General features: G+C 40.6%; 1 protein-coding gene across 3 annotated transcripts in view; it reads left to right on the top strand.

The window, feature by feature from the left end:
* The window catches only part of EBF2 (early B cell factor 2), a 180,462-nt gene that overhangs the window by 104,713 nt on the left and 48,001 nt on the right, over positions 1–27,748 (top strand). For all 3 annotated transcript variants that reach the window (XM_015593282.1, XM_006916957.1, XM_006916958.1), the window contains one exon: positions 21,773–21,854. In XM_015593282.1, the coding sequence (XP_015448768.1) occupies positions 21,773–21,854 (82 nt within the window). The remainder of the gene's footprint in view (positions 1–21,772; positions 21,855–27,748) is intronic.

Below are 27,748 nucleotides of genomic sequence, written 5' to 3'. Positions count from 1 at the left end.
TCACAAAAACCTTACCAGGCAGTCGTGTACTCAAAAATAAATGGATGGTTGGATTCAAGACTCGGTCCAATCTCCAGTGATTTTAGAAAGGCCTGCTGTGTGTCCAGGGCTGGTCCGGGGGTCTGTGTCCCCAGCACCTCACCTTAGGTTTTTGGAATCCAAGTTCTTCCAACCTCAAACATGCACTTAGCCAAAATGACATTCTCATTTCTTCTGAAAAATTTCATCATCCCAACCAAAGTGAATTCATTGAGCAACAGAAAGAGGTTTGTTCGCAAGTAAATTTATAAACTTAAAAATCCCTTGGACAAGGCCGCTGGAAAGCCCAAAGCAGATTTTCTTGGATGTCACTTAACTTACATAGCTATCCCACTTCTCAACTAAATGAGGAAACTTTTAAGAAAGCTAACCAGAGTCAATCAATCAGTTAATCAATCAACGAGATTTTAATGAGTCCCTGCTAGGCACTGAGTATTGGTAACATTTATGCAGGCCTTTATGGTTCCCAGCACATTTCACGTGTACTGTCTTATTCGCTTCTAATAGTCAGATATTAGTAGTGAGGCTCAGACCAGTTCAGTGATTTCCCTAAAGTCACACAGCTATGAAGTAATGGGGCTCTGGCCCAGGTCTTCCAGAACTTCTTTTTGACTACACTATTTGAGATAACATGAGTCAGTGTAAGATTAAGAACCAAGTAAGCAGTGCAGTCAGAAGTACACTTGATCTTGGATGAGACTCCAAGATGTGGTCTGAATAAACCAAAAGGCCATGTGTACCTGTCTTAGTACGGTGTCACACCCAAACATTTCAGTAGCTAAAAGTAATTTTAGTTTTTTTCCGAGGCATTGTTCAAAGAAGGCTAAAGTAATTAAAAGGAACTTAATTCATAAGATTTGCCTCATTATTTTTTCTCCATCCCTCTCCCACCATCAGCTACCATGAAGTCTATATCCCTACTCCTCATCCTCTATTCTTCTAAATTCTCTCTCTCTCTCTCTCTCTCTCTCTCTCTCTCTCTCTCTCTCTCTCTCTCTCTCTCTCTCTCTCTCTCTCTCTCACACACACACACACACACACACACACACACCCTCTTGTATACCTGGCCCTTTATAACACAATATCCCCATTATTGCTCCGCTTCCCACTAATTATCTTGATCTGGATAAGGCCTGAGAGCTTAGTGGTGGGAGTGAGGGGAGGAGGAAGGAACTGTTAAACCTCCCGGAGGACCTGTATTACTTTCCTCTGGAGTGTGTATAGATACGCTGAGGAGGGGGCAATGCTGTGGACCAAAGGATCAAGATTTATAGGAGCTGACATGTGTGTGTGCCTTGAGAGCTACGTAGAACTTACACTATTTCAAAAGCAGGAAAGAAGTACCCAATAGAAAGGAACAAAATAACAAAGTGGGTAAATATTAAATAGAGAAGTTCTTTGCTTTAAAAACACAATAACCACACAATAAGTAGCTTTATTGAGTGTCTGCTCTCAATAAGCATTGTATCAAGTGCTTTAAGTCGCCATGGATCCTGATAAAATGCTTCAGAGTTAAAAAAAAGAAATCCTAGTGATCGCTTCTCCTGATGAGAGTTGGACCAGTGTGGTAGGGAACTCAGCTCTGGAGCCAGAATGCCTGGCTCTCACCTCTTCTCCACCCTCCGAGAGCTGTGCGACTTAGCGCCAGTGCCTTCACCTCTTCATACCTCAATTTCCCCCTCTGTGTAAAATGGGGATATGAATGCTGCCTATCTCACAAGATCATTGTGAACATTCCAGTGAATTAATACAAGCAGACCAATCACTGGTCAACACACTAGGAAGCACTAGGTAGTTGTATTATTTTCAACTGAACTCTCTGCATAGTTATTTTTGAACTGATAATAGTAATACTAATAGCTCTTATGTGTTGAGTGTTCATTTGGAGGCATCTCACTAATGGCTCTGTATGATATGGGCAATCCATACTCTCACGTAACAGGTTCATCTTGGAAAGTAGGGAATAGTTCCTGGTCTGCTTGTAGTTTGGCTTCATCCACTTGCTGGTGGAGAAGGTCCTCTAGTTCATTTCCACCCTCCATCTCTATGCTGGAATGTGTCAGATAGGAGCAAATGAAAGGTCTGTGTGAGTTTTCTTACTTTCTTTCACAGATAAGCCTTAAATTCCTAAAGACCAGGTTTCTAAGAGGTTCTTTTCTTCCTGTAGCATGTGGAAATTCAGCGTGTTCACTGAGATGCCATACAGGCCCAAGAAAGCAGGGTAAATGTCTCAGGAATCATACTAGCTGTGCTTTTAAAAAATTTTCTTGACCGAATTCGCCCTCAAGAGAAACATTTACCCCAACCAGACTCTAACCCATTTCTTTTCCCTTTTAACTAGGGAAAACCCATTTCTGACAGTTTCTTAAAGTTTGGCTGCAGTTTCCTGAAGAAAAGGGAACAAGCCTTCTTCCTTTTGGGCAAGATTCCTTATTTTTCTATTTCCATTGAATGGAGTAAATACATTCTGAGCTTTTCCTGAGGCAATGCAAGCCAGGTTTTAATCTTGACAAGGTTTTCTTATCAGAGTTATGTAACCTTTCTGGAAAAATAGGGAGTTTCTAAGAGCAGAAAAAAACCTCACAATACTTGACACACTATAATTATAGCTGGGCCATAATAATAACAATATCATGTAAACTTGCTTTGTTTAGGAATTAAGTTCCGTTTGAGTACTTTTCAGTCTGCTATGCAAAGATAGGTGTTGTAACACTACAGCATCAGATATGCTGTTTCCTCTTCCTCTCCCTGCCCCTCTTTTAACACTCAGAAAGAAGGTCCCCAGAAGGTTGAATGTATACTAAGAACAAGACAACTGACCCAGGAGTTCTCCACCCAGGCAGAAAAGTGCTCACAATTTGTTACTGTTGGGTTCTTTTGTGTCTTCAAGTTTCTATAATAACAGAAGTTCTCTCTAGAGAGAAACCAATATCTTTATCTCTACCTCTATCTCTATCTCTTTCTCTATCTCTATCTCTGTCTCTATCTCTATCTCTATCTCTATCTCTATCTCTAGCTCTGTCTCTGTCTCTATCTCTATCTCTATCTCTATCTCTATCTCTATAGATATATATCCATAGATATCAGTATCTATAGACATATATCCATAGATATCGATATCTATAGATATGATCTATAGATATAGATATAGATATAGATATAGATATATAATCTGTACATACATACACACACACACATATATACGCACATACACACACATATATTTTACTTATTTTAAGGCATCTTAAGGAATCGGCTCACATAGTTGTGGGGTGGGGGTTGGCAAGTCCACAACCCATGGAGCGGGCTGGCAGCCTGGCAACTCAGGCAGGAGTTGATACTATCATCTTGAGGTAAAACTGCTTCTCTGGGAAACATCAGTTTTTGCTTCTAATGGTATTCAGCTAACTGGATGAGTCCTGCCCACACTACCGAGGGTAATCGCCTTGATTTAAAATCAACTGATTGTAGAATGTTAACTACATTCACAAAATACCGGCACAGCAACACCTAGATGAGTGTTTGGTTTAGCAACTGGATATTGTAGTCTGGCCAAGGTGACACTCAAACTCAGCTGTCACAGTCCTGAAACTCTTCTGTTTTTTGAATTCTGAGACTTCTAAACTTTTTTTCTGGCCCTAAAAGATTGATTGGACTTCCTTCTTGGTTCCAGGAGATAATCTGATCTGTTGGACATGCTCTTTTCATAGCTTCTGTGTAGTTTGATGAATTTAGATTGCTTCAAAGGTGATAAACAGAACTTTTTAGTGTACTTCTCAACTCTTGCTATGAAATAATAAATTATTGCCTGGGTCGAATGATGATAAAATCTCTTAGGAAATAGCCCGAAAATGTGGAAAGAACTCCTGCCTCTATGAGTTGGCCATTAGTCTTTATGCCTCAACTTTGACAAAGTGAAACATGTGGGAAGAATCAATGAGTATGATGGAGAATGGGACCAATGCAGAGTTCCTGACTAAATGAAAACCCTGAATCAGAGAAGATGATGCCTAGAGAAAGAGATATGTTCCCTTTGTCAAAGTCAAGGTGTAAAGACTGATGTTCAGCTCACAGAGACATGGGTCCTCTCTACCTCTCTACCTCCAGGCTATTTCCTAAGACTTGATCACCAACCAATCCAAGCAATAGTATATTGTTTCTTAGTGGGACTTGGGAAGAACACTAGAAAGACAGCGTAGGTAGGGGTGGGAGGAGAGACTTCATAGACCCGATACGATGTTTTCTGAATACCTTCCTTTTGCAGTAGCATCTACACTTGGCTGAGCCAGCCTGCCTTTGATTAAGTCCCAGGAAATTCACAGAAACCCTTGACCAAGCCACCATATGGAGAGGATGAAGAGGTTCTTCTCATCATACATTGCATTGTGTCCTCTTGGTACCTGGGGACATGGAGCCCTCACCTGGTGGTCCTAGTGTACAGTAAAAGGACTGACAACTCTCTCACCCCTCTGAGCTGACTGCATGTTTGGGTCAAGTCTCCTTAGGACATCTGTTGGGTTGGGGTAGAGGTGAGGAATAGTTTGCAATCATGTCAATTTGGAAAGTAACAGAACCGCTATAATTATAATAAACATGCACACAGGTATATGCACACATGTACACAGAGCAAAGGAGAGTAGAACCTGTAAGGAATTGGCTGGTACCTGCAAATATCAGTTACTCTTCAGGAACATTTATCATTAGAGGCTGTGAATTTCAAAACCAAAGTATAGGGATCCTCACACTTGTCTTTAAAATGCATTCCTTACATGAACTATAAGGGCTATAAAAAAAAAAATTTTTTTTCTTTTGTATCATAGAAATGAAAGCTGCATATTTTCTCCCTTTCTCCAGACCCACTATGAAGGGATTTGGGGCCCCATAGCCCATCGTGACTCATAGGCAGCTTCTCTGACCCAAGGTTTGCATAGACCTCCAAAGGAGACTGTCCAGAGGTTTGGCCACCCAGTGATTAGGCCTTGAAGAACTATTCTGTGTTTCTGGCAGTTGACACATACGCATGCAAATACGTGCGCGCGCGCGCGCGCGCGCACACACACACACACACACACACACACACACACACACATATTTCAAAAGGCAGCTGATGAAGTGCATTCATAAGGACTGGCTGAAGTGATGGAATGGTGGGTTAGGAGGAGAGAGTAGACTTGGGAATTGAGAGAGGCGCAGACCGACAGACCCCTCTGCGGGGTTCCAGTGCTCGCCAGCGTGGCCCTGTACGTCTGCGTGGCCGGCTATGAAAGCGCCCAATGTCTGCGGTGGAACCCAGGCCCTGGCAAGCCCCCCGTTTCCACCCTCACAGGTCCCTCATGGTCTTCCTCGGCCGATGGTGCACACCCCTGAGTTTCTGGAAAGCTCATTCCTTTCTAGTTAAGAGAGCCTGAGAGGAACTCTGAAATTCACAAGCTTGTTTAGGGGTAAAATTTAACTTTTCAAAATTGAGTGTTACAAGGAGAGAAGATATGCCAAAATTTCCAACAAAGGGAAATATTCTCAGGGGCTGAGGTGAAAATACTACCAGTTCTTCAAGTTATAGGGCCCTACTAGGTCCTGTAATTGCAACAGTAGAAAAATGACCAGTGTTACAGGGCTGCTGGAGAACTGTGAAAACAGGCCTGGTTTTTGAAACCACCGGTAAGATTGTCCCCGCAAGGCCAAAGCAGGTGTTTCCAGAGCACCCCAGAAACAGGTCTGGAAAAAGCCTCGGCCCTCCACTGGAGAGCAAGTTCCTTATTTTCTCTGTGTCTGGTGCGTCTCCGAGCACCAATGGGCACAGTTGTAAATAATACGAGCGCTTAAATGTCACCTTGCTGTTCTGAAATTTCGCCTGTATGTTAAAGACATAGGGTAGCTGGATCTATACTGTCTTGTGCCAAAACTATAGACTGCCAGAGTCAAAATTCAGGCTTAGACATCTGATTACCGAACCACAGAACTTTGGGATTAGTCATGCTCATGAAAGCCATTTGGCCCTGTTTTCTCTGTGAACAAAGCTATCTGTGTTGGTTCATTTAATCTAGCATATATCTGGCAATTATTGATATTAAATTGATTTAGTGTTTTGAGAGATGTCTCAGACACCAAACACAGAACTCCCACTTTATTTTACAGCTGAATACAGGACATGAATTCCTTGTTGATGTAATCAGCTCTTGGTTTAACCCCTAAAGTGTAAGCATTGATCCCGTCTTAACTTGGCGACTTAATTACTCTCTGTCGCGCCTTCCTTCTGTGTAATTTATGCTCTGGAAATAAGCGGAACCCTTTGGGTAGAAGATCACCTGCGTGAGATTGTTTCTAACTGAGTAGGAAGACAATTTGCTAAATGTGTCATGGTTATTTACCAGAAGGCTGATGCTGTGGTTGGGATATTAACAATATCTGTTCTTTCACAGGAAAGTTCTAAGAGGTGTTTTAAGTTGTTTCCCAAAGCACCTAAGTAATTCTCCCGGCATCTCTCAGAGGTATTACCCAATTTTACAGGGAAGATATGTGAGGGAACACGTCTGAGGGGCGACAGTAGGCAAATGAAACACAGAGAGGTGAAAATATTGTCAGTAATATAGACAGTAATTGAACAGGATCTTCTTGCTCTTAAGTTTCATCCTCTGGGTCACACCGCCTCCTACATTATATCATCGGTATTAACATAAGCATGGGAGATTAATTTTAGAGATCATGTGAAAAGTAGATGACATTTATCTTCACTTTTCAATGAATCATCTCATTAGAAGAAGGGTAAACACTTAGCCCATGTTAAAATAGTTAAGAACAAAACCAGAACTGAACTGCTTCATCACTTGTTTTTTAAATTGTAATATAAAAGTCAATTTGCTTAGCGTTGTTCACACACACACGAAGGTGTGGTTATTATAATCCTGGCTAGTCTCAAGATACAACATATTTCTAACAAAATAATAAGGATTAGGACAAACTGTGAAAGATCAAGAGCTAAACGTCACTGGGCCTTTCGGTTGACTTATATCAAATTTGAGCTAAAAATGCACCCATCGTCCCCAACTCAAGACCGTGGATAACAGAGCAGGGAGGTGGGAATATGATTTGGTCAGCTCAGTACCTGTATTTTATAATACAGTACCTGTATTATAAAAATAAAAAACCCTAAAGCAGTCAAGTTACTGGGACTGGTGAAATTTCTCTCTCTCTTTCTTTCTATCACTACATAAAGTACTCTAGACATGGAATGGTTGCCTAGCTGTTTATTCAGCATAGTTTTGTTGGAATCACCTTGGCAACCTGAGGGATGGTAAAAAAAATGGGCCTGACTTTTCAGGTTCTGTCGTGTTTCAAGGCTGGATTCTACTAAGATGAGTGGCGGGCTTATAACTTCAATTTAGATGAATGAGCAGCCAACAGATTCTGAGTCATGCCTGAGACAAGGTGAATTCTTTGTAATGGTGTTGCCAGAGGCATTTGTGGGCTACTTCTGTGGGTGGCTGTCCTGCCCATGGCTTTGACAGGGAGAGGCCGACATCGGATCCCTGGTGTCCGAGTCAGCAGAGAATGCCGGGCTGGACAGAGCTGCTTTTCTTCCAGCACGGCCGCGCGACCTTCTGTGCATCTTCCCCAGGGAGCTGTGGCCATCGCTTTCCCATGCTCCTGGACCCAGTCCTGCTGCTCATTTGAGTCCTGGCAGCTCCCTGAGAAAGCAGAACAGGCTCTATGGCCTCAGAGTGAAGGGCGGAGATGTTTTACTTCCAGGTCAGCTGCTGGCTTCCCCTGGGAAGTATTTTTTTTTCTTTAATGGCTATGTTCCATTACCCACTGCATGAGGAGAAACCATGGACACAACTTTAGACTCCATGGCAGGGAAGGCTATGGAGTTTGGGTAAAAAAAAAAAGTCTCTAGTTTTTTCAAATTATTTGACATAGAGTGTGTTGCCTATCCAGGCCTTTATTTTCCCTCACGATGTTAAAATTTTAGTCATTTATTTAATTCTCTGCCACATTCCAAGAAGAACTTGCAATGGTTCATTTGGCTTACCAGTTCTTCTTTCAAAGGCATTTTGGTGGATAAGATAGCCAACAGCACTGAGTTTTGGGGACTGGACGCAACTTACATTTTTTGTGCTACCCTGTGTGTGTGTGTGTGTGTGTGTGTATGCAATAATGATATCTGTTCTGTCAAAAGAAATGGTGGTTGAGCTATTTTAAAGTTTGAGATCTTTGCAGATATTAAATATTCCCACAATCTTTTTCTCAAGAAAGGTTTTCTTTATTTGAGCCATCCTAATTATGTGATCTCAAGTAAACATGCTGTGTAGACACATATTCTACTGTGTCAAGCTTTAAGAATATATCTCATTTAATGAAGGGCAGAAACCAGTACCTAAAGTCAACCTTAATCATTAGAAATGGCCTGGACTTGTAAAACACTGTGTAACATAAAACCAGATTAAAAAGGAAGGAAAAAAAATCTCATCCATTTGGTTATTATTTGGAAAACTGGATTTCAGTTAGGCTCAGTCAAGAACTTTCGAAATCTTAAAATGAACTCGGGATCTTGTTTTAAGCAAACTGGGGCTGACTTATGGACATCCCGTGAATCAGCCTCATTTAGCCTTTCTTTAAACCTGGAGTGAGAAATCTCAGTAACTTAAATGGGGTGGAGGATTTTATGCCTAGTCTTCATTTTTTGAATGAAAAATGAATGGCTTACTCTCACCTTGTTCTAGTCACCCAGCATATTCCTGAGCATCAATAGGTTATGGGATGGAAAGAAAGATTAGAAATATAGGATGGCCCAGAAGTGCCCGGGGACTATTTCTGTTCCCAATGGGGAGCTCGGGTCTACATGGGTTCTGGTTCCATCACGAGACTTTTTTTTTTTTTTTCTGGAGCCTCAGGTTTTTAAAGGGAAAATTAAAGAAAAGATTCTGGTTATCTGCTCATGGGCGAAATGACAACTGACTAGTTAGTGACCTCTGTGAGATGGCCAGGGTTAGTTCAAAACATAGTGGTATTGCAGAAAATGAAAGAAAGTGAACCAGATGAAAATCTTTCAATGGCATTTAAAAGGAAGTTTTCGTTTTTGGTAATAAAATTTGGAAATCTCCAAAAAGTTAGTGATTTACATCGAGTTAATAGAGGCTTTAGAATCAATAAAGTTTGAATGAAAAAAAAAAAAGAAACAATTGGAAATAATGACTGATTCCTGGAACCTCATGTAGATACAGGGAGATGGCCAGGGTTAGTTCAAAACATAGTGGTATTGCAGAAAATGAAAGAAAGTGAACCAGATGAAAATCTTTCAATGGCATTTAAAAGGAAGTTTTCGTTTTTGGTAATAAAATTTGGAAATCTCCAAAAAGTTAGTGATTTACATCGAGTTAATAGAGGCTTTAGAATCAATAAAGTTTGAATGAAAAAAAAAAAAAGAAACAATTGGAAATAATGACTGATTCCTGGAACCTCATGTAGATACAGGGATTGGGTTGAGATTAAATTAAAATAATAGTCTTCTAAGCTGACGATACCGGAATATTATTAGCCTTATCTGAATGCCTTTTGTTTCAAATTCTTGACCTGATTTTTGTCCCAGTTTTTCTTTTATATCAACTAGGTTTAGTAAAATGTTAAAAAAAAATTCTAATGAAAGCCGGCTGACTCTACTATTAAGTAATACAAGAAAATCTGTTTTGCTCAGGCAGCGACAGAATATTGAAATACCTGGTTTTAAATTTTTATGTGGGTTTGGCAAATGCAGTCTGAAAGTGGCTAATATGATACCCGACCTGGTGTTAATAGCCAATGATAATTCCATATGTACCACCTGCTACCTGTCAGGTTACACGTTCTTTCTTTTTTCCTTTTTTGGCATGAAGGTTACATTAGCTGTGAGTATGGGTCTTCGTGGCTAGAGTGGAGTCAAGCCGTCATACTTTTCAGAAGACATAGAGCTTTGATGTAATTATCATCTTGGTTTCTTTTCTTTGGTCACCCCTTCTTCCCAGCTCGCCTCCCCTCATCAACTTTCATGAATTCCTTAAAGAGCGCAACATACCATCTTGAATGTGGGAACTGGGGAGGAGGGAAGAAAGGAGAGAAAGAGGGGAGGAGAGAGAATGAATCACAAGCATAAACTAGAATGCTCATGGAGGAAAATTTTCCTGCCAAAAAATAAAATAAGAGAAATTTCCTGGAAGGCACATGTGAGGATAAAAACCCTTTAGCCAAAGATGTGGATTTGTTAATTAATTGCTTTATACCTTAGTGTTTAAATGCCACAAAACCATTTCTCTTTCTTCCTAATAATCTGTCAGGAATTTCTCAAAAGCCAGCTCCACAGGGATCGCTATGGCTTTCTCTCTGCTCTTTCCCACTGGTGCGTAGTTTGAAATTGACTGCGCAAAGCTGAAGAAAATATCCAAAAAAACAAAAACCAAACAAACCTCAAACCCAAACCAAACCACTTGCCTGTCAATACGTGGGACCTGAATGGGCCACCTGGTTCTTTCCATCTCTAAACTCTGCTCCAGATAACGTGTAGGGGCTCAGCCCAACACTGTAGGGGAGGAAGGGGGAGACTCTCCCTTTGACTCTGAGTTTGACCATTAAACACGTTTTCGCTTTCAAAAAATAGACCTGCACACATTCCCTGACTATAGAGAAACCAGGTTTCCTATTATAACCATTCAAAATGGGATATGCAGTCTGAAAGACAAGCTCAAAACATTAGAATGATTTTTCTTGAAAAGTGGAGACATTATTAAAGATTACCATGGCCATTCACATATTTTTTGAAAGAAAATAATTTTCACCTCTTATTAGTATTATTATTCCAGCTGTTGTTATATTCCTTCTGAGTAACTACAAAAGGCATAGAAAACTCACTTTCTTATAGGCTTTTAAAAATCGTCCTGAACCACTTAATCTCTTCAGGTTCTAAAATCAAAGGCTGTGATTGGACTCAGAAAAACTGTCCAACTGTCTTATATTTTCAAATTCTCCAAGTAATAACGTTGCTTAGCTCAGAAAAATTGTTGCGGCTTTTTCCAGGCGCTTTCAACATATTTTTCTCATCCTGGTTAGTCACTGCTAATAGCCCATGAGGTAGAGGTCTCGGGTTCTCCTTCCACATAAGGAGAAGCGAAGACGTCCAGGGCGAATGCATCTCAGGGCAGAAGCAGAAGCTTTGGCCCCTCAGTTTGACCCCTGGCATGTCCCGACTGTGGCCACGAGCCTCTGAGGTGCTAGTAATCTTTTTAACTTTCTTCTCAACTCTCGAGCTAGCTTATGTCTTAGCTTTGTTTAAAAAAAAAAAAAGCTGACCAGGAGCGAGAAGGTGTATTCGGTATGGTGACGAACATGAGAAAATCATTTCCCATTCTTCAGAAGAAGTTTCTGTAGAGTCAATATAAAAAATCAAATTGCAGTGATAGAAAGCCAGGCACATTTCAAGTGCCCCTACCCTGTTGGTCTAACAATCTTTTGTCCACTGATATTAGAGATTTTACTGAGTGGAAGGACCGAGAAGATCTGTATTTTCTCTAGAATTACATTTCTCCTCTTTGAAGGTTTCAGAACTTCTCCTACCAGGACATGCATTTCCAACATTCGCTTTCTAGATTTGTTCTCAATTCGCATGACTGTCCTATTAAGCTTACATCGGGCCTTCCAGATTCTCAACTTACTTCAAATTTTCTAGGAAGTCATCCACCCATACCTTGAGCTCTCCTGATCGGGTTTATTTTTGGGGTCAAAACTTAGCTTCATGTGTGGTTGTAAAACTATATAGTTTCATATTTTCAAGTGCACAGATGCATACGTTTCTTGGAGACTCGACTCTTCAGCTTTAAAAAGGACCCCTTCATTGTAATCATTACGGAATGGATACAGTACTAATGGAACGTAATTGTTTCCACTAGATGCATCTCGGGTGTTTCTGGCAGCCAAAATGAAAATGATTCCAAATACCATCAAAGGGGCTTATAAGCACCCAGCATGCACAGAGTGTTTTGATATACAGTGGAGTGTTAATATCATTATCTCTTCTAATACAACATACGGTTACTTTAATCCTCTCCCGCCTCTGTGATCTTGGAAGATCCCACGGATAGAAGGCAAAGAATAAAACACTATATACAAGGAGACAAAGGGAGAATTAGTCCCCATCCTCTGAATGTAATTTTTTTGATTGTTTGAATGTTGGCTTCAAACATGTACCTTTATCAATACTGACTTCTGTATCTTCCACGCTAGTTTGAGTTTGTATGCGACATCAAACATACCTTTTCACACATGTTCTTTCCAGATTTTTTTTAACACTTACTTAGCAGTTTATAGAAGGAAGTGAATGATCTCCTCAAGCTGCTTACAAATTAAAAAAAAATCTGTGCTTATTAATTATGCAGGATTAGTCTAATTATAATTCAGCAAATTAATTAGCGACAGAAGGTGTTCTGAAACATTGGAGTACATTTGCATGTTAAATGGAGAGGCTAGTCTGTAATATATGTAAATTTATGCATGGCTTCATAGTTTAATTTAAAAATTTGCAGCTGCATATGGTATGGGAGCAGGTGAAAAGTCAGTTTTAGTTTAATGATGCTAACAAACATTGGATGGTGTCCTGTCTTAGCAAGAGAATGCACTCATATCTGCTAATCTACAACTCTGTCAGAAGAATAGAAAATTACATAGACGCTCAATCTCAAGGTCATTAGTGAATGGACCCATAGGTGCAATAGGTAGGTATAAAGCTGAAAACTGCAGAGAAAAAGCAATGATAGGAGGAGCCCAGGCTCTGAACTTTGTTTGCCACTTTATCTGATACTGCGTATTGGATCGGTCTGCCTAGTTTGGGGAAAGTTGCATTCCAGCCTGTGTAAAGAGAGGTGCCTTTTTGTCTGACCGGTATCTATTCTGGCAGGTGTAAAAGAGTTATCCAACCTTGATTCCCTTTCCAAATATTCACATTTGCACTTCATTTCAATTTCCTGGAGCCGTGGGAAAGTTATTACCGAGTTATGAATTAATGGTAGGGTAGAGAGTTTTACACATTGGCCTCAACCATCTGGCAAAACAGTAAAACCAGCGGACCAGGCAGCGGCAAAGGGCTCTTGGTGTAATTGGTGTTCACTGCTCAGCCTAGCATAGATGAGCTTCGCGGGGAGGGCCTGTGACAGAGGGGGAGGAGAAGGCAGCAGAAGGGGAGAAGGGGCGCTAAGGAAATAGGACAGTAAGGACCCATTAAGCTGATGGCTGGCTAATAACTTCATTTCTCTCCTTCACCCGAGTAGTCATGGCATTAGAAAGGGAAATAGATTTGTATTCTAATTCCGAAGTCTCACTGAAAGATGTTTCCTGAAGTCAGTCTGTAACATGTTCAGTTTCACTTAGTCTTTTTCTCTTTCCTTGATGAGAAGAAAGAGGAAGGGATAGGAGAAAAAAAAAAGGATACGGTTAAAAAAAAGAAGAGAAAAGAAAAGAAAAAGACGAAACTGCACGTTGCACAGAGCCCTCCAAAGACATTTCATGAGGACGGTTGGAATTACAAACATGATCTTAGTGTTGTGTTTCATTCCAATTCAAGTCCAAAGAGTTCAATTATTATTTTCATTAATGGTGTTAGATTTTCATCGGAGTGCAGAAACAAGGACTTCTCCTTAGAGATTTCCTCCCAGCGAGCTTCATGGTGCCAAGTAATGGAATTCAGGAGAGTGAAGATGTGTCTGAATACAGAAGAAAAAAAAAAAAAAAATCTCAACCTGTAACCCTGGGTCCTCAGAAACTGTAGTGAGTTGCTGGTCAGAAATAAGTGGAGAATCAAAGTGGCCTCCTTGTTTTTGCACCTCAGTGACTGTTTACAGTCGGTTGCTCGCCGCTTGAGCTACGGGAGACATTCTCTCTAGAAGAAATCATGAAATGGCTTGGAAATGAAGTCTATCGACGTGGACTCAGATTACACAGTGGGGGGAGTCGCTGCCTCCTGGTGCCCGACTGAATGCAGCAGATCTTACTCCAGAGGCTGTGTGTTTGGTAACGAAGGCGCTTTTGCCAAACTGAAATGCCACTTCCCAGAGCTCGTAATTGGTGTGAACGCCGAATAGAAAATGATTCGATGGGGCCTGTTGCCAGTTAGGAGCCAGAGGGAGTGTGTGTAGCTCTGAATTATCTGGCCTGACCATAGTTTACTGAAAACAGTGATGAGGGTTTAGACCCACCATCTTTTTGTTATTGTTGTTGTTCTTTTCTTGCAATCTGTTGTACTGGATTCATTACGTGATCTTTTTAAAAAAATATCTCTCCCTAAAAATTAAGGGAAGGGCTTCAAGTAGAATATATATTAATACTAGAGAGATAAGGAGTACAGAGAGAGAACAGATTTGAATTTGTTGTAATTCCCTCTGGTAATTTTGTATGGAAAACGTGGTGTGGGAGAAGGGGCAATGCAGGAGAGGGGGCGTAAGCGTGCCTGGCGAAAGGTGACTAAACGAACTTGCTAGGTATCAGGAATTTACCCAGACCTTTTGTACAAATAACTAACTATTCCTCAGTACTGGCCAAGGAAGCCACGTTACAGAGGAAAGGAGAACTAAAGGTCCCTATTTTTAACAATAAATATTAAACAAGCAAAAAAATAATACTTGCAGAAGTCTTGACATGGGGAAATGGCTTGGTAGGAACACTCCAATGAGCTGCCACATATAAGATTGAGATTCTCTGCTGCCAAAGAAATTAACTTGATGGTCTATTTAAAAAACTCCAATGTAAGAGACTCCTCCGTCCCTTGGGTAATGCTTTCAAAATTTAGCCTTGGTGACTTGATTCTCAAAAAATGTTTTCCAAGGTTTAATTCAACTTCTTATATTATACATCTGACTTCTAGCATTTTTTTCTTCATCGTCTTGATGGACAAAGTGGCCTTGAATCTTCCTCACCCACTCGAGCGATTTTTACATTCTTTTTTGCAGAGGGCTGCAGCAGTTTGGCCCATGCCTTCTTTGGACCATGTGGGTTCATGAGACATCTCATTTTCCAAATATCTGGTAGACTTGCTTGCCTTCCTCTGTGCAGTCCAAAATAGCCACAGAATTTCTAGAGGATGCAGACCCTGGTAGGAGCGAAAGACATTTTTGTTTGCTTGCTTGTTTTGTTTTGTGACATGAAGAGTGACTCCACTCTCATTTCCGGGGAGCAAGATGAAGGATGTGACGTGACCCCTCAGGTAGATCAATGTGACCTCAGCCCCTGGAAACAAAGAGCTGCTAAGCAAAGTGTCCACCTTTCCTTCTAAAGAAGCTCAGCTCAGCTCCTGCCTGGGCGATGTTTTTCCAAGAGTCATACAAACCAGAGTTCCACTCCTAGCTGTTCCGCTTGCTGATTGACCTTGGGCAAGTCATCCAACCTTTCTGAGTCTTGTGCATCGCCTCTGTAAAATGGGGATGTTAATTCTCCTATTCTCAGAATTGGGTGGATTAAATGGAATCATACATGGCAAATAATATGAAGTCAATGAATACAGGCTATTTATTTCTTTATTCTTCTTCTTATAATCATCATCATGATTGGCCTTTTAGCCCAGGGAAGTTAGAGGCTAAGAATATTTGGAAGTAAGAAAAGTTATTGCTTAAAAGATATCTATAAACTAAAAGTTTTAGATCTGAAATGGCCTTTTTTTGAAATATTCTAGGTGAATAAGCTCCTATAGGAGGTAGATGAGCCTCCCATAGGAATTTCTATGGAGATTAGAATCTATTCATGTATCATTTCATGTATTTATATTTACTTTTTAAGGGATTATATAGATAAAGGGATTATTAATAAGAAAATCAGCTTATAAAAATGAATATTTGATTGAGGCCTAAAGAAACCAGTCAGTGAACATTTTAAATCATCCCCGCTTTCCATGGATCTTCTTGGACCTTTGTGCCAGCTGCCATTTTACCAAGCAGATCTCAAGTACGAGGCATTCTCAGATGCTCCATTGTCAAGTTTGTTGGGTGTAGTAAGAACAACTGGGGAGTCTGACCCCCCAGAGTCTCTTTATTTTTATAGACTTAAGCGAAAGTCTTTATAAGGCCTGCAGAGCTTCAGGCCCCTTTCTTACCTGGACTGACGCCTAAGCAATCAATAGATTTCTCAAGGTCAAGTCATCGTCAGGCCAAGGCTGGGCCTGCTACTGCCTGTTACCTTACTTGGGCTGCCAGGGTTTAGATTCTGTTAGAGGCTTTTGGGGGAGGAAAAAGTGTTCTCTCTGTTGTTGGAAGGTTCAAAGAGGATATAAGAGTTAAGACCTAGATTAAAGCTGGAGCATTATCATTGTGTTTTTTACCAGTCTCAAGTGGAGACCAATCACTCAGGGGTTTTCCTACCACATAAAGCAGAGTGAGCTGCCATGTAGGTCATTCTCAGAGTGAGAAAATGGCCCCTTGGGTGTGTCCATCTAGCGCAGCCCCTCACTCTGCCTAGTTCCCCAAAGGATGTAAGCTTGAAAGGATCCTGAGAGAAGAGAAGCAGCTGCCCATTCTTTTCAAATATGATTTTATGATCCAGCCTATCCCTACATTCAGCAGTGCTCAGAAATGATATGAGAGTGTTTTAAGGGACAGGGGTTATCTTCTTTTCAGAAGCACTCACAATCAGTGGAAACCAATTGTATTTTAATTTATAGGACTCTGGAAAAGGAAGTTTAGCAGTTAATCCGGATAAATTGTGTTTTCCTCAAAAATCAATGGACATAGACCTTAAACATCTACATGGTTTGTGAGGCTGTATGGATGCTGTATATGGCTCAGACTTTAGTGATCCAGCCTGCTTATGTGGCCATCATGCAGAGAGAGAGAACCCCACTCTTGGCCCTTGGAGAATATGGGGGTGTTCTCATTCCCAGGGTATATAGATGTGGCCATGTCATCACAGAAGTTGTTTCCAGGGTAGGTAGAATTAGACTTTTTCAAGGGACTAAGTTTCAAAGTCAAAGGTATTTTATATATTATTTTGCATAGAGTAAGGCTCTGCATAATGGTACTAGTTACTAGGGCCAAGTTCACATTCTTTTGCTATACATCCCCATTTAATCTTTTTGTTAAAAGAAGCTTTTCTGCCTTCTATGGTGCTTTCTTAAAGATTTTCTGTATTCTATTTTTTTCGAAGGCACTAGATTTCAAATTGAGAGTAAATTGAATGACTTCTTCCACAAACGTGGAGAAATATTATGCTGGGTTTTATACTAGTCAGATCATTGGTTATAGTCCTAGAAGCTGGCATAAATATCAAGTAGTTACCCTTCCTGTGATTTAGAGACTCCCCACTGCCTCACCATCAGACCTGAACTCTGGGCCCTATTTGTGCATCCAGTTCGAATTTCAGTTTCTATTTGGGATGGGCTCAGCACATGTCTAGAGCTTTCATTCTATTCTTGAACAGTGCTGAGTGCGCCAATATTCTAGAGATTGGGAAGGAAAGAGGTTTCTAGGGTGCTAGGTAATCAGACTCATATTCAGAGGTCTCCAGACTCATCTCAGAATCTGAAGAAGCATATTTTGAATAGTTTGGTTGTGTGCTCCATGAAGGCAAGGATTTTGCCCATCTTGTTTGCTATTGTCCCAGAACCTTCACAGCACATACTCTACACTTAATAATTGATCCAGTGAGTAAATGAACTCAACAGGGATTTTCAATAGGAAGCATTTATTTCCATGCAGCTACCTTTGACCTAATGTTTTCCTCTTGGGGGCGGCTACAGTCCTCTCACTCTCCAAGAAACCGGAATCCTTTATGTTTTGTTGTTGTTTTGCTTTTTTCAGAACACGTTTCCTGAAGTATTTTTAAACAGCTATACTGAACTATTATTTACATACTATAAAGTTCACCCATTCAAAGTGTTCAGTTCAATGGGTTTTATTATATTTGGAATTGTGCAACCATCACCACAATCTAATTGGTGCAGGAAACATAGAACACCAGATGGAGCTTGCTGCCACAAAAACCCAGGTTTAAACCCTCATTTCTGTCACTTACAAGCTGTATGATCTTGGGCGCATTTCTTACATCTTGGAGCCTTTGTTTTTCCTGGCTGTGAGACGATTCGTCATTCATAAATTTGTTGTGAGAAATAAATGAAGCATTATATATCAAGCACATAGCTGGGAGCACGGCACAGAGTAGGCTTTTGGCAAGCCTTTTTTCCCTGCCCTCTGTGACCCTCGTACCGTTCAGCTGCTGGACCACACAGGATGGCAAGCGGGGACAGAGATGGCTCTGATCTATGATACTCCTGAGCCACTTTCTCCTGACTTGGGAGGAGAAAGGATCCTAAGGGAAGGTACATCTTGCTCAACAACGTGCTCGTCAACTTCTATGATATTACCAGCTCTGGCCAGAGCATCAGCCAAGATGCCCTATTTCCCACCAATCAGCTGTTCCTGTTTATTTTTCTTTCAGTCTAAAATCAGTGGGTTTGACCAATCTCTCAGAAAACTCCCATACACACTTGGACTTCAATAAGTCATGGTCTTCTGTCTTCAGTGTTTTCTTCCCCCAATGCAGCCATTTCTAGAGGGTTCTGAACTCTACATATTTTTCCTTGCAATCATAGAATATTAATGTTGGAAGGAACCCTAGGCATAATTCAGTTAAAGTCTCTTAACAGTTGAAGAAACCGAGGCCCAAAGAAGTGAGGTAACTTGGTTACATCGTTAGTTGGTAGCAGGTCAAGACTAGCACACTGTCAGCATTTAATAAATATTTGTGGAGTGAAGGAATACCCTTCGGTACATTCTTTTGCCTCGGTTGACCTGGGAACGAGATTGAAGTCTGAGGGTTTGAGTTCACATTTTGACCCCATCTCTCTAGTCCTCTTTTTCTATAAAACAAGGATAAACCTGTAGTTGTTAAATAAAGAGATCAGAAGCAGCCCTGCAAAGTGTACCACGCTAAGTGGCGATAATATTTACGTAGTCAACAGTGTCTGGAAAAAGTGAAAATAACAACTTCCATCCTGATGAGAATCTGCACATTTGGTCTGAATCTTGTAATTCATTTTGGTTTCCCATTTCTGAGTGGAGAGAATTGACATTTTCCAGGCAGCTCTGGCTTCGGAGGGATCTAGACACAGGGGATTTGTTCCCTGCAAGCTACCCTGTGGTCAGTGGTTGGTATGGCTAGTAAAGGCTTCTGTACCAAGCCCCTGAGCATGCCGGGTGGAAGGGTACAGGGAGGGAGGCAGAAGACATCAGTAAAAAGAAGACCAAAAATTGGAGATGTCAGTAAGCCCGTGAATTTCTTTAAATTAATTTTTAGGTCCCCGTATAATATAACCAGGCCATAATTTCTGATGCTAGCCATTCAGCAGTAGCTATGTCTTCTTTTGAAAGTACAGTATAAGAGAATCCTCTCTCTCTCTCCCCTCTCCCCCTCTCTCTCCCTCCACTCCCTCCATCCTTACTCCACCATTTTCTTCTCCTTTGTGAACAGAATGTTATATTTTTAGTGTGCAGGGGGCTGTGTAGGTTACAAACTCAGACTCCAGGCCAGCAAATGAGTCAAAATTGGGTGTTTTCCATCCAAAGAACTGTTAAGGGTCCTAATTTAAAATGAATAAAGCCTTTCAACAGTGTCCTTGTTTCCCTAAATCAATGTGGTTTTATGTAAACATTTATCTCCTTTGCACTTTTCCACCTACCACACCGGTCGTGTAATAATGGCTTCGTGGACATTAATGTTTTTACCAGATACATTTGGGAGGAAGGGTGGGGTAAGTGAGGGGAAGTATAACACACACTGAATGCATCATAAGGAGCCCAGTTGTGGCAAAACTTTCTCGAAATCAAGAGGTTAGTGAGAAAAAGCACTTGATTTAAGTTTAGTGTTTTTTGTTTTGTTTTTTTATTGGGGGGTGCGTAAATTACTGATGGGGGTGTTGGAGGACAAATGTGGGATGGGGGTGGGGACTATTGTTTAGAGAGAGACTCAAGTGAGAAAAAGGCAAGTTTTAACTGTAACACGAGAGCATATCCTTGCGTTGTCAGTGCCTGTAGATGACTCTGCTGCGAATGCATAAACGAAAGGTTTCTCCTTAAAAAAATAAAATGTTTGAGTTCTGATCCATCTTTTCTTATAAGCAGGTCTGCTTTCTAACGTGCTCTGATTGACATGGCAGACATTTCCCTGCACTTTAGAAAGTGAGGCAGGTGGTGAATTTGAACGCTGCACAAAGCAGTGGGAGCAATTTCTCTGCCTTGTCATTCTGGAGGTCCCTCGGATAAAGACCCTGGACACCTTCATGGCCCAAAAAGCAATGCCTAACCTCCTGCCCCAGAAAAGATTAAAACGGAGAAGTGAAAAGCAGATGTTATAAAATAATGAAAAAATGTTTAGCCATTATTTCTAAATTCACACCCCACCATATTCCTCAGCTAGGAATCAGGAACGCTTGGCCAAGTATTTTTAGTTCTAGAGTAATTCCTCTTTTCTCCTCCTTTATCATTTACTGTTTATCTTTCCATTAGGGTTTTTTTTTTCTTTTTTTCTTTTTTTAAGTGTTGAATACAATCAATTGGAGCACTCTCTAATTCTTTTGTGTGATTGTTAAAGAAATTAAAATAAGCAGAAGGTCAGATGAGAGCATCTCACCAACTGCTGCTTTAAAATAGAATTTTTGGAAGCATTGCTGATTTTTACTTATTTTTGTTGGTAAATCCTGGGGAAAATGTATATCTTTTCCTTTAAAGTTCTAATTCAAGGCATGGATGTGAGAGTTCTGAAGGGACTTTGGGACTGCGGTAAAATTTCGTTGTCATAGTAACAGAAAGGGAAATAGGCCTAGCTCACCTGGGACTTTAACACTGCAAAAGCTGGATTTTTTTTTTTTTTTTTTTTTAAGGAAAAGGACTCTGAGAGTAAAATAAATGAAAAACTTATTGTATTTTGAAACAAAATTCCAAACATTAAATACATAAACGGCTGAAAAGGCCACTTCTACCATTTTTCTTGGTTGATGTACTTGTCTGATTAAAGATGCCCTATTTGCAAATTGCATACATAGTTTATTTAGCAGAATGGTGGCTTAAAAATTTGTCTTATGAATGATAACTGCAGACCCTTATACTATGCCTTTACATTTTTTGCATAATCTGTAGAAGGTCTGAAAGGACATTCACACTGATTATTAATCGTAAAAATGCCAGCATATACCTGCACAGACTGACTCTGTCTTTGGACGATAACATACCATTTTCTGACTTTATATACATCGGTTGAAAATATCAGGCCCCCTTTGTGTGTGAGGGTGTACATGTGAGGTGTGTGAGCAGGAAGGTGTGTGTGGCCAGCGGAAAGCCACATACGTGAGGAACCCTGGGATTCTGGGCTAAGTCATGCCATTTTTAACCCTGGAGCAAGACATTTTTGCTCGGCAGGAGTCACTGCTGCTTTTGAAGGCTTTTTTTTTTTTTTTTTTTTTTGGGAAAGAGAGCCCTAGCAACTCGAGGGGCGGGTGTAAAAACCAGAACCCAGCTTGTGAACCACTTCACAATCCTCCACAGTGATGGAGCCAACTTGCGACTGAAAACATCTAAATTTGCAAATTGCAGAGGGTCAGCAGTGTTCCTTCCCAGGCAGGGCTGGCTGAAATTCCCCAGACCTGAAATACAATCACTTTCCAATCAAATCTAATATAATGCAGAGATAGGCTCTCTTAAAAAATGTTTACTTAAAAATGTAACACATTGCTTTCTCTTCACAGATTCTTTTTAAAATTTTTCCTCAAGTGCAATCAGAATTGTTTGAAAACAGCAGGAAACCCAAGGGACATGAGAAGGTTTCAGGTAAGGGGCCTGTTGATTTTTCCTGTGAAATAAGTCATCCCGTTTTCTCTCTCCTCGGCACTCCTTTCCTTTTCTTTTTTTCCTTTGAACACATTATTCACTGAGGTCGCTAACAATAAACGAGATAACTGTAATGATAACCCGCACTGCATAGCATTGAGGGTTTCTTTAGTTTATAGTGTTTAGGCTCCCACTTCCAGTGTCGAAGCCCCAGGGAGGGGCACCGACGCCAGCTAGAGATTCGATTTTAAGCCCTCAGGCTGCCCTTCGCACACACAGCTGCCCACAGCAGGAACCGTGTTCTTGATATGCAGCCACCTTGGGATTTCTCAGAGCAGCTTCTCTGCGCTTTCTGCAAGCAACAGCCTCATCCTTTCCTTTTCCACCCATTAACTATTCAGTGGTCTCTCTCAGAGCCTTTTGGAAAGCAGCAACCCAAACAGCCGTGGTCACTTTAAGATCTCAGCATGACAACAAGACCCACGGGACAGTGACCCAGCTGCCTGGCAGTTAAATCTGCCACCGGTTTCATCACCCTTGCCACTGATGTACTGAGGATGCAAGCTAATAAAAACACAGCGAGGCAAAGTGTGTCAGGTTGGGCACGTGAGGGAGAGCAGCCCCTCTCAGCCCCCCTTCTTTCATCTTTGAAGGACCCACATTTAATCCACCAAATGCCTTTCCTGCCATTCATGCCCAGTCGAAACACACAGTGCTCCCTTCCCCACAGAAAAATTAAAAACGCGTTAAGCAACAGTATTGACGTTTGCGACTTTAAAAAATAGTCCTGGCAGCGATGAGAGAGGTGGGGATGATCAGCCTCCTGTTTCAGGTGAGGAAAGTGAGTTTCTGGGAGTTTGTGACTCGCCTCGAATCACAGGAACGAGATGGTGGAGTCGGGAGCCAGGAGGAGCTGTCTGATCAAACTCCTTCCACCAGACCATGGCGTGGCGGCACGTGCAGCTGCTCGGTGTCTGGCTTTGCTGTTGCCTTTTTGAAATTCTTAATAATTCCTGAACAAGGAGCCGCACGTATTCATTTCGTACCAGACCCCACAAATCCTGGTTTAAGAACAGAGCCATGAAAAGGTTGATTGGGGAGAGGTGCATACACACAAGGCCAGAGAAAACTACTCTGAAAAACCTATTCTTGTAATTTTTTTTTTTTTTTAACCACATCACGGTTATCAAACAATCTTGCTGGGACTGGGACATTTTTTGTTAGTTTTTTTAACAGTGTTATCAGCCTCTCTTAAAAAAGTTAATTTAAGCCCTTCCTCTCTCCATCATGCTGTGTGACGTGGAGACAAATAGAAATAAAACGAACTTTCTTGGGGATCAAGCAGAAACTTTCTGCACAGGGAAGTGGGTGGCACTTGGTATTCCAAATGGGACCATAAATAATTTCAGTCCCCAAAAGTGTGAAAATCAAAAGAGTTCTGAGTGCCTCGATGACCAAGCTTAGCTTTCACTTCCTGAAGAAATGGAGGCAGGAAAAGAAGCTGGAAATGTGGATTCTTATCCCTGTTATGCTCTGCCATTACTTTCAAAGTTTTAAAGTTGAGAAAACTCTTTATGAGTTCGAAGAGGCTTTTAATAGAGTGTCTTGTCATTTTGTTTATCCCAAATCATAGAAATGTACTCGCTAAGCAAGTGCATGCTAATATTTCCTCTACTTCTTCAGTTATTTATGAAGTGAGGTTTGCAATGAGCCTGAGTTTTTATTTAACAGGGTTAGGATACATATTGCTGACCTCAAAATGACGAAGAATTCTCATCCTGAGTGAAAGTACTTGACTTTTGCCAAGACAGGGGAAAATATATATATATTTTTAAGTTTGTAAATTCTTTGATTGTCTTATTTCTGGGGAAGAGCCAAAGAAAATTGATAATTTTTTGCAGTATTTTTGAGATAAAATTTATATAACATAAATATCATTCACCATTTTAACCCCTTTAAAGTGTGCAGTTCAGTAGCTTTCAGTATATTCACAATGTTGTGCAACTGTCACCACTCTATAATTCCAGAACATTTTCATCATCCCCCCAAAAAACTCATACGTCCAAATTCTCTTTCCCCCCACCCACTGGCAACCACTAATCTACCTTCTGTGTCTGTGGATTTGTCTACAGAGGACGTTTCATATAAATGGAATTGTATATTATGTGGGCTTATTCTCCTGGTTTCTTTCAAGATTCATCCTTGTTGTAGCATGTATCTGTACTTCATTCCTTTTTATGGCTCAATAATATTCCATTTTAAGAATATACCACATTTTGTTTAACTATACATCACTTGATAGATACTTGGGTGGTTTCTCCTTTTGGCTTTTATAAATAATGCCACTATGAACATTTGTATGCAAGTTTTTTTGTGTGTGTGTGGCCATATGTTATCAGATCTCTTGAGTGTATATCTAAGAGTAGAATTTCTGGTAACGCTATCTTTAACTTTTGAAGAGCTACCAAACTGTTTTCCACAGTTGGCTGCACCATTTTACATTCCATCAATAATGTGCGAAGGTTCCAATTTCTTCACAGTTTACAAAGACTTATTATTATTATTATTATTGTTTTTTAAATTCCAGCTATCCTATGAGTGTGAAGTGGTATCTAGTTGTGGTTTTGGTTTTCTTTCTCCAATAACTAGTGAGCAATTTTTCATGTACTTATTGGTCATTTGTGTATCTTTTTTGGAGAAATGTCCATTCAAATCCTTTGCCTGTTTTTAAATTGGGCTATTTTATTGTCGAGTTGTAAGAGTTCTTTATATATTCGAGATATTAGGCACTTATGAAATAAGCGATTTGCAAATATTTTTATTCATTGCAACACTGTCTTTCTGGAAAGTGTCCTTTGATGTGCAAAAGAATTGGTAATTTTTATACTGTAGTCAGATTCTATTAAGAGTGTGACCTTCAACGAGAGCTCTTTTACATGGAGAAGGCTTTTAAGGGGAAAGCTTGACTATAGGCTATAATGGGCAAGTGAGAAACTTGGATCAAGTTGAAAATATGAAACAAAACTAGAGGTAGTAGGTAATCCTGGTGGCGGGGAGAATGATCTGAAGGAATGGTGATTTAAGAATTCCTGGAATCGATATTCAGGAAGACAGAGGTAATAATTTTAACCCATGTAGACAATTACATCGATTCTCCATTTTTGTTATACGATCAAGCACATTTTTAATCTGAAGTATTCTTTTGTGGAGATTTGATCCGAACAGAATAGAAATATGAAATAGTTCTAACCAAGTCACGGATCCGACCAAATTCTCTTTCCTCTCTCACTCCTTCTCTTTCCCCTGTCCTCCAAACCCTGGTGGAGCCTGGATTCTTTTCCCACAAATGATCAAATGAGAACGAAATAACTATATCGAACTTATTTTCCAGCCTGACCCAGACCTCTCTTTAATTCAATTCAAGTCCTAAATATAATGGACATACAAAATATTTATCGAAACATAATGGGTTTTAACTTTTTTTTTTTTTTTTGGCTCTGACTCCTTTGAGAATTTGGTAAAAGCTGCTGCAGTTTCTATCCTAACAAAAAGCTACATTTCAACAAAGTTTTGTTTAAAATGTCAGGGGTTCCCAGACCTCTTGAAACATGTCTTAGAGTTCATAGATCTGTGATCTAAAGAAATGAAATTCATATAACACTCAATGGGTATCCTCCATGTAATTTAACCCTTATGACGAAGACCTTTCCACTGAGAACTTCTCCTGATGATCTTCCCACTCTCATGGCTTTAAGTGCTATCTGTTCCCGAATGACTCTTGGATCTATGCCTCAGATGTCACTCTTCTCTGGAGCTGCAGACATACAGCTTTGTCTTCCTCCTGGGCACCTTCCCTTGGAAGACTAACGAGCACATATTCACAGCAGAACTCAATAGTTACTCCCTGATCTGTGCCCTCCTCATTTATTGTTAGTGTCACTTCCTCCTCCTAAACATCTGTTAAATCTGTCCCTCTCTCCTGAAAAACGGCAATAGGCCCCTGCCTCTACTCCTTTCTCATCTAATCCACCCTCAGCACTACTGCCAACGTTATCTCTTAAAACACGTCACTCCTTTGCTTAATATGCCTTATAAATACCAACTGTCCATAGACAAAAGCTCAGATTTAAAAAGGCATGGCTGATGGAAGTATCTCCATACCAGGCAGACTGGTGCCAGGTACATCTCCTGTTTCCACATATCCACTGCTCACCAGGCACACCTCACGGATTTCTGCACGTGGAGTATTACTTGGAACCTTTCCCTGTGTTCACCCCTCTGCCTCAGAACCCTTCACTTCAATTTGCAACTTCCACTCATGCTTCAAGACTAACACCTGAGTGTCACCTCCTTTGTGAGGCCTTTCTGACTCTTCCTGGCAGACTTATTGGTTCCTTCTTCTGTGCCGACATACCTCTCCACGAGCTTCTCCAATGCTGTCAGTCGCATTGTCTTGCAATTATTATTTGTCTAGTAACAGATCGTGTGTTGCTTGAGGGTAATGGTATGTTTCCTTTATTTTTGTGTTTCTCCCCAGTGCCTAGCACAATGCCAGCCACTCTGTAGGGCTCAATAAATTGGAAATGAATTTTAGAGAGAGGAAGGAAAAAAAGGAAGGAAGGAAGGAAGGAAGGAAGGAAGGAAGGAAGGAAGGAAGGAAGGAAGGAAGGAAAAAACAAGAATTCTGGGGCCCCCAAAGTATCCAAATCCATGGACCCTACTTGCAGAAAATCCCTCCTTGAAATGAAACAATTAGGTGAAACACCCAGATTAACAGCCCAGTGAAGGAAAGGAAAGGAATTTATGTCCAGTTTAAGCTGACAGGCCTGTTAAGACATAATGAATCCCTTTCTTTATTTCTGTGCACTGAGAATGGGTGGAGAGCAGGCATTTGGAAAACCCAGAAGAAAATCAAGCCAAGGATAGGAGGAGTCAGGCTTGTTGTCGTTTCCCACACTGACATTCTAAAACACAGTAGAAGTTGACAACAATCTGGGCTATTGTTGCCAGGTCACTCTCATGAGATAGGCTACCTGGGTCTGCTCAGAGTCCTAGTGAAAACATAGATGCATTCATTCACTTATTCATTCTCCCAACCACTATTGTTGAGGAAATTCTACGTGCCAGGCACTATCTTAGGTGCTGGAGATACATCAGCAAAACAGATAAAATGCTTCTCCCTTGAGGGATTTATGTTCTAGTGGGGAGATAAGGAAAATAAGATAAATAAATGATTTACATAGCTTGGATGTTCTTCTCTGAGGTCTTCGAGTGACTTGCCTAGAAGCATAGGGGCCCAGTAAGATCCATTTGTCTTGATGTTGCCTTCTGGGACTCAGCAGTATGGTTGAGCATGGGTGATATGGGAGCTAAATGGTACCTGCCATTATAACAGCCAGGGTGGTTGCTCTTTCTAATAGTTTTCAAAGTTTCTCACAGCATCGGCTATAACAGGACCCTAATGTCAGCAGGTCATTTAATTGAAATTGGGAAGCTTAGAAGACTGGGTGCCAAATTTTCCCTTCCTGGCTCAAAAGGAATCTATTTTAAACAGACATGACCACTGTAGAAGGCTCTGGTGTTTTCCAGCATATGGGTAACACCAACTTGTATACTTTAGTCATTCCAGAGTTGGTAGCAGGTGTCTTGACACATCTCTAACCCTATAACCATTTTTAAGGAACTCCATTCAAACTTATAGCTTTCTTGTAATTAGGATAAGGCAGTAAGAACCCTTGGGTTCACTCTCTTACACCCTTTTAAGATTAGGTCCACCTAAATAATAATATATATTTTTTTAATTCAGTTAAGCTAGGGAGAGGACTGAGGTATGTACACAGGTCTTGCCATCCTTTGCTTCAAGAGATAAGAGGTCAAGATGTATGAGGGGCACA

Source organism: Pteropus alecto, unplaced genomic scaffold (assembly GCF_000325575.1).
Source record: "Pteropus alecto unplaced genomic scaffold, ASM32557v1 scaffold166, whole genome shotgun sequence".
Lineage (NCBI taxonomy): Eukaryota > Metazoa > Chordata > Mammalia > Chiroptera > Pteropodidae > Pteropus > Pteropus alecto.
The sequence above is the reverse complement of the archived record's forward strand: the minus strand, read 5'-3'. Positions and strand labels throughout refer to the sequence as shown.